This window comes from Neovison vison, chromosome 2, assembly GCF_020171115.1.
Source record: "Neovison vison isolate M4711 chromosome 2, ASM_NN_V1, whole genome shotgun sequence".
Classification (NCBI taxonomy): Eukaryota; Metazoa; Chordata; class Mammalia; order Carnivora; family Mustelidae; genus Neogale; species Neogale vison.
Window position 1 is genome coordinate 164670542 of NC_058092.1, and position 8122 is coordinate 164678663.

An 8122-nucleotide genomic window follows, 5' to 3' on the forward strand; every position below is an offset into this window, starting at 1 on the left:
TTTCTATATAGCTTTGAAATTTTCTGTCAGGGCCGCCTGGGTGGCTCAGTAGGTTAAGTGAACCACTCTTGGTTTCAGCTCATGTCATGATCTCGGGGTCATGGGATCAAGCCCCATGTGGGGCTTGGAGCCTGCTTCGGATTCTCCCTCTCTTCCCCTCCCTCTGCTCCCCCCCCAAAAAAAAACAAAGAAAAGAAAAAACAAAGGAACTTTGTCATATAAAAAGGCCTTTTCACTTCAATATTTTAAATTTGTTTCTTTTGATTTCACTACTGCAAAAAGCCACATTGTAGGTATCAAGATATAACGATGTACCAACCATTCTTTATAGAGGACTAACTTCCTTCTGCTTGTAATATTTATTTATTACAAACAATACCATACCTTCATATCTACATATAGTGTACACATATGAGAGTATTTTTATGGGGTAGATTTAAGGTGGGGAATACGAGCTCAAAGGTTATGCAGTTTCTACATTTTCAGAGCTACTGCTAAATTTCCCCCAAAGGACTGACCCAGGGTAAGTTCTGCTAATAGGGTATGAGAATGATTATTCCTCCCCATCCTCCTTCATCAGTTCCACATTCCATATATTTTTGCCAATCTGATGGGATCAATATGATACTGTAATTTTTGTTTGTGTTCTACTGAGTTATGACTGACTTGGACAATTTTCCTGTGCTCTGGCTCTTTGATTTTTCTTTACGAATTGCTCTTTCAAAATATTAGCCTATTTTCTCTGCTTTTTGAAAATGATTTGTTGGGTTTTTCATTTTTTTATGAATATTGACCTTTAGTTTGTTACATGTATTACAAATATTTTTTATTATGGTGCCTTTATTTAGCTCCTTTTTCATTTTACATAAATGTTAACATGTTACTGCTCCTTTTTCATTTTACAGAAATGTTAACATGTTACAGAGTTAAGACTCTTGAGGGTTTTATTTTGGGCTTCCGGGTTTCCTGATTTTTTTTTTCCCCCAAGATAAATTTTCTTTACTCCAAGGTTACATAAATATATTTTGTATATTTACCAATATTTTCCCATTTAGAACTCCAGACCATTTGAAATCTATTTTTTTAAGGGGCATCTGGGCTGCACAGTCAGTTAAATGTCTGCCTTCAGCTCAGGTCATGATCTTGGGCTCCCTGGTTCTTGGGAAGCCTGTTTTTCCCTTTGCCTTCACCCTACTCTTATGCTCTTTCTCTCTCTCTCAAATACATAAATAAATAAAATCTTAAAAAAAAAAGAAAATTTATTTTTCAATACGGGTGGGTATTGAACCTGGATTTTTAAAATATAAGCAGTTATTTAATTTTACAACTATAACTTATCCTTTAGTCTTTTCTGATTCCACTGCGGTGAATGACACCTTTACTTTTTCATCTTCTGTTAAAAGTTCCAGAAGCCCCAGAAAGCGTACATGATTTTCCTAGAGAAACGCTTCTCAACTGGGAACAATGTTGTTTCCGGGGAGCTTTCTGACCTTATCTGGAGACATTTTTCGGTGGTCACTACTAGGGGAGGTGCTACTGACACCTAGTGGTAGAGTCCAGGAATGCCGCTAAACATGCCGCAAGGCAGGAGGCAGTCCCCAGCAAAGAATTTCCCCATTCGCATCACTGCAGCATATGAATATAGGTCTGAGAAAAGAAATTCTACTTGGAAAAGGTATATGAACATGCATACAATCAGTATTTAAAATTGCTGGTTTTGGGGGGCGCCTGGTGTCTCAGTCGGATAAGCATCTGCCCTGGGCTCAGGCCATGATCTCAGGGGACTGGGATTGAGCCCCGCATGGGGCTCCCTGTTCAGTGGGGAGCCTGCTTCTTCCTTTCCCTCTGCTCCTCCCCCTGCTTGTGCTCTTTCTCTCTTTCTTTCTCAAATAAGTAAATAAAAAAATATTTAAAAAAAATAAAATTGCTGGCTTTTTGTAACTGTCGATAAATCCTCCAAAAGTAGTTTTTCTTATGAGCTAATAATTACCATGATGTAGCGCCTGTTTTCCAGGAGAGAAAGAATGTGACTCTTGGCACTGACATTCTATGAGATGTTCCTTATGCTCCACCACTGAAGCATTTTATTCTCACCCGCTCTTGAACACATCATCTGTTCCCCTGGATGACACACGCACAGACTAACGTGTGCTCTTTCCAAAGTACTGGCTTTGATCAGACCAGGCGGGGCTGAAGTTTTCCCAGCTGACTTTACCTCCCATATTCGTGGAAATTAGACTGAGAAACTTCAGTTTCCACCCTAGGCTGGCTGAAGCAGGATCTCCAGGTTTGGGATCCAGGGATTTATATTTTTACCACCCCCCAGATGGTTCTGGGGGTGAGCTGGGTTTGGGGTGGGGGTCGCTGCTGGGCTGCACTCACAGACCGCCTTCCCGCAGGGAGAGAATCACCCATCGCTGTGGGGCAAATTCTTCCAGAGTAACTCTGACCTTGGAAGGGAATTTAATCCTGACGGTAAACTACAACTGGAGCTTTTAGGGTTAAAGTTTTCCTTGTGTTCACCAGCATCAAAAAATATAGTAAAAAGATGATTCATAATAACTACAACCTCTCTGAGATCTTAAAATATATCAGGGAAAACCATGGGGGTTGAAGAAACAAACATGCGGGTTACTCATTTTTATGGCTGTTAATGACAGCTTGTGTTGGTTCCGTTTGCTTTCATCTCAAAGGGGATTTAAACATTAATTATCATAAATCTGGGTTGCATTTAATAAACAAATATAGCTAAGCCTAGAGAGTAAAATCACACGGATTTGGTGTGCGCGATGCCAAGAAAGTGCTGGGAGTCACCTACTGCCGCCCATGGAGGCGGTTCTCAAATAGTCTGATAAAAGGACAGAGAAGTTTTGCTTCCAGGGTCACACAATCCTAGATAAAAGAGGTCTGAGAATAGCCCCAAAGGGCTTGAACTTCCAAGATGGCTTCAATGAGACCATTGAACTTGGCAGTTAGAAAGCAACAGCAGACGGTTGTCTTGAAGACTTTAGACTTTAGATTCCAATTCTTCTAGCTTTTAAGAGATCCATTATATGTAATATTAAGATGGTTTCCTGGAGAGCGTGTCAAGGAAGGAAGACAAATTTGAAGTGAATAATTGACAAAAATTCAGTATATGTTTGCAAATCATGAAGGAAGATATTTGTGATGAAAGAATTAGTTAAAAAGGTAAGTCCGAGTCCTAGCTAAACATAGTTCCCCGCTGTGTGTGTGTGTTGGGGCCGGGGAGCATTTTGGCAAAAGAAAGTGAAGAGCAGGGGGTACCTGGGTGGCTTAGATGGTTAAGAGTCTGCCTTTGGATCAGGTCATGATCTCCAGGTCCTGGGATGGGCCCCATGTTGGGCTCCCAGCTCAGCAGGGAGTCTGCTTCTCGCTCTCCCTTGTGCTCTCTCTGTCTCTCTTCTATCAAATGAATAAAGAAAATCTTAGAAAAAAAAAAAAAAGGGGAAAGTGAGGGGGCAGAATCCAGAGCATGTCTGAGGACCCTGTAAACCCCAGGGGCCTGGTAATTGATGTCCATCAATTGATATCCACCTGTCATCCTAGTGATAAAGTCTGGCTGATGATTGCCTAGTGTTGCCAAGGAGAGGTATTTTTTCCCATGCATATTACCCACAGGAAAAATTAGAGGACCCAAGTAGCTCTGGTCTGAGCACTGACTTCTCTCCTTCTGAAGCCATGTCCAGAGTGCATGCATTCTAGGGTAAGGGGTCTGGGCTAGTGACTGCAGGTTTATGGCCTTTAGAGAATAGCAATCAGGAAAAAGGAGGGTCTTAGGACTTTCACATCTGTTATTAAGTCAGCAGGCAAATAAGTGTGAGTATTGAACTTAAACTACCTAAAACTTGTGAACACATTTATACAGGTAAAATAAAGCTAGTAGTCATCAGATGTGGGATTCAACCACTTGAGAATGCAGATAAGTAATTTAGGAGCTATCCAAATCAGTGCCTTTGTCCCCAGCTGTATTTTTTCCCCCTAATCAGGAAAAATCTCTACTTTGTTTTGTCATAAGGCCTGAAGTTCCACTGATAAAAAGGACCTTGGTTAGTGAGGCATTCTAGGGAAGTGGCAGGAGCACTGGAGTGGGAGTCGGGGTCTGGGGTCCCTGGAGAAGCTAGTTTTGCGACCCCGGGGAATTCACTTCCCCCATCTAGACCCTGGAATCTATACAATTTCGTTGAAACCAGATCAGTAGTTCTCAAGGTATTTTGTTAAGTCTGGGTTCTGTAGAAGGGCTGCGAGAAGTCTGCCAAGGGAGGCATTCAATTCTGTTTTCGAACGTAATTTTACTCATTTAAATGACATTGCTTCCCGGGTAATCACAAATGTCTATTTGCATATCAAAGTTCACATAAATAGCCATATATTCATTAAGTTATGCTTGAATGTCCTATGCTATCTTATACAATTGAAGAGAATTGAGGTTGTTTGAAACCATTTAATGGTTTAACAACAATTATGACTTTAAGTACTTTCCTGTGCAGATGTTATAATATCACTTAACTCAACATAAAGCCAATACTGAGTCCCTGGAGTAATGTGGCTTATAAAAACTCCTAATTCTGAGGATTATCAAGGTAACTTTATCTTTACCACTTCATAATGGCAGAAGGTCATAAAAGTGAATTTTATCTGATAAATTTAGACTAAACATCTACTATTCATTGATTTTACATGTGTCCGAGCCTTAGGTCCTATTTTTTTGTTTGAAAAGATTTTTTTTTTTTGTCCTAAAACTGTTTGAACATCAAGGGGGAGATGGTTTGTATAATCTCTCCTTTGACATTTAAAATTTTTTTATTTTTAAATATATTTTGTTTCTTATTTTTTTACTTTTTTTGAGGTGGGGAGGGAAAGGAGCAGAGGGAGGGAGAGAATCACCAGCAGACTCCATGCCCATTGTGGAGCCTGACGTGGGGCTCGATCTCCAACCCTGAGATTCTGACCTGAACCGAAATCAAGAGTCAGACACTTAACCGATGGAGCCAGCCAGGCGCCCCCAAGTTGATGTTTTAAAAGTGATCATGGGACGCCTGGGTGGCTCAGTTGGTTGGACGACTGCCTTCAGCTCAGGTCATGATCCCGGAGTCCCGGGATCGAGTCCCACATCAGGCTCCCAGCTCCATGGGGAGTCTGCTTCGCTCTCTGACCTTCTCGCTCATGCTCTCTCTCACTGTCTCTCTCTCAAATAAATAAATAAAATCTTTAAAAAATAAATAAATAAATAAATAAATAAAAGTGATCACATTTATAGGAATACACATATTGAGGCTGACGAAGACCTAGAAGATCAGCTAATTTATTTTATAGATTAAAAGGCCCAGAAGAAGGAAACAATTTGCCCAAATATTTTGCATGATGAGGGCCAAGGCAGGCAAGGAGCACTGTAGAATGCAAAGTGAGAGGAGGAGGAGAGAGGAAGTAAGGTAGAGACATCTCCCTCTGTCACTTCACTGGGATTCAGGGAATGTCCTGGCCACATCCACTGGGACGCTTGAAGAGATTTAGATAGGAAGTGTCTCTGGATTCAGAAGTTGGTTCTCCTTCCTATGAATTCTTGCTTGGGGAGTCTGCCCATGTCCAGAACATAGTAGCCTACCTCGCCCTGTCACTAATGTTGACATAGATCATTTCTAGAAGATTCTCCCCAAGGGTTCCTGCCTTGAAACGTTGATTTGATTGTCTATAATATGCCCGGTATAGCTCATCAGCAGGGAATATGAAGCCTCTCCTTCCTCACATCAATAAACACCAAACAAATAAAACAAACATCAACAACAACAAATCCAGAAACTGTACAATCTTAAAACAAGGTCCTTAAAAATATAGAAAAAAATTTTATTCCTGCTTTTTCAAACCCACAATATGCCTCCTGAATGATAGAACAACTGAGGAACATGAAAGACTGGAAGTATCATTGAGTCTCTTTAAAAATTATTTTCCTAAGGCCATTGTTTTAAAGGGTAAGCATGGGGATGTGTGGGTTCAGTTATGGAACCTGGAAATCCCAACTGAAACCTCAAGGACACCTCGCAAGGCATCCCATCTACCAGAAGCATCGGGAATGGTGGAATCTGACAGCCCTGGGTTCAAATCCCAGCTCTGCTCTCACCAGCTGTGCATCCTCGGCCATATTCTGATTTTCCCTTTTCTTATGTATAAATGAATAGTAACACCTTCCTTGCAGCATTATAGTAAAGCCTAAAACACACACACACACACACACACACACACACACGTGAGGTGCACAGCAGTAAGCCTGGCATCTAGAAGCTTCTTAAAATATGTCATTGGTATTTATTGCCATTCTTATCACGAGACTGAATACCAATTTGTAGGCTTGATGCAGAGAAAACCAAAAAGAAATCAGATTACTCGTACATTTTTTGCCTCACATTTCAGTTAAAATACATAAGGAGCCTGAAGCAGGCGACCCTGACTGTGGACCACAGTCTCTAGGATGTCGGGTTTGTGAGGCTGGGTATGGGCAGAGTTGCCTGATCCCCCGCCCCGTGCTGGGTGGCTCTGACCACCTCTGGCTTTGCCACAACACCACTAGGCAAGGGGGATATCTGGAAGTTCTGCCTCTAACAACCTGCGTAGACAGCTGAGGCAGAAACTGACTTTGCAGCTTTACAATCTGATCATCTGTGTTGATTATAATGCACAGGTCTCTTTCTGTCTGAGGGAATAGGCTGCGACTTTTCTGATAAAGGCCAAGACTTTGGAAAGACCTTGGAAGGAGCTTCCCAATGAGCCATAATGAGGGCTGTCCACCTGCTACACCTTTCTGCAACCAGAAAGCACTGACCTGAGAAGTATTTATAAATTCATCTAAATACTGTAGGAAAAAAAAAAACAAAAACCTCTCACCTATTTTTTGTCCTCTTTAGGAATTACTCCATTTCCAGAGCATCTCTTTCTGCCCTTTTTCTTTCTCCAGCACAAGGTCAAGAGGAAGGCAAGCATGTATCTCGTTTAACAAATAAAATAGGAAGAAAGGAGACTCTTCTCACTCTTTTCCCCAAAAAGGTCACTACTTATTTCCCTTTCTTGTATTCACTCAAACTTGCAATTAATTCCAGAATTAAATATATTTTTGAAAGATTTATTTATTTGAGAGAGAGAGAGCACAAGTGGGGAGAGGGAAGGACAGAAGACCAAGCAGACTCCACTCCCAGCTCGGAGCCAGACATGAGGTTCCAGCTCACAATCCTGAGATCATGACCTGAGCCAAAACCAAGAGCTGGATGCTCAACTGACTGAGCTGCCCAGGTGCCCCCACAATGAGGTATTCTTCATTCAGAAATTTATTTCTAGGACCCATCGGTGACAAACAGAAATAGCATTAAATAGCCAGGTGAGGGAAATGTAACCAGAAAATCTAGTTCAATCTCACAGCAGAGTACTACTCAGTCATTACAGATCTATTGCAGCAAGATAGTAACATGTTCATAATATGTTTCCATAGGGAAGATAAAAGCTAGTAAATAATATTTACTGAATAAAAATAAGGCCAGAAAGAAATCTATCAAAATGTGAACCAAGTAGCTTTTGGCGGTGAGAATTTTGGTTATATATTATTTTCTTTGTTAGGATGGTAAGGACTTTGGTTGTTTATTATTTTCTTTGTTAGTGTCTATTTTCTAAAACGTCTATAACAAACAGATTTTACTTTTACAGTTGAGCAAAAACAAAATAATTTTGTTTGTTTGCTATTTAATTTAAGAGACTATTTCCAAGCCGATTTTAATCCAAAGAAAGGCAGTGCAGTTTGGGAGCAGAAAGAACCACAGGGATGGCCTACCTCAGGGCAGGGTTCATTTGCTGAAGGAGGTCTGATTCCGGAATGCTGCCGTCCAGCTCGAGGACTGAAGCAGGAGAGGAAGCCGGACACTGGTCACATGCAGCTTCCCCTGTCATCTAACAACCAGCTTCACTGCCTCAGGCCCCAGTTCTTCCGCAGCTGCTCTAATCTATGGCTACCTTTTTCCCCCGCTGAACCAATGGCACTCCTTAGGCACTGTTTCCCCAAGCATGGGCTAGATTCCCCTGGGACTATGGGAGATTTCAGCTGCTGCATAGGCTGCTAAATCAT

At 41.3% G+C, this 8122-nt stretch overlaps 1 protein-coding gene across 1 annotated transcript in view; it reads right to left on the bottom strand.

Annotated features, from left to right (window-relative positions):
- Positions 1–7940, bottom strand: part of LIPM (lipase family member M) — a 32380-nt gene extending 24440 nt beyond the window's left edge. The window contains exon 1 of the mRNA XM_044239462.1: positions 7832–7940. Within this exon, the coding sequence (XP_044095397.1) occupies positions 7832–7848 (17 nt within the window). The 5' untranslated portion in view covers positions 7849–7940. The remainder of the gene's footprint in view (positions 1–7831) is intronic.
- Positions 7941–8122: the final 182 nt, after the last annotated feature.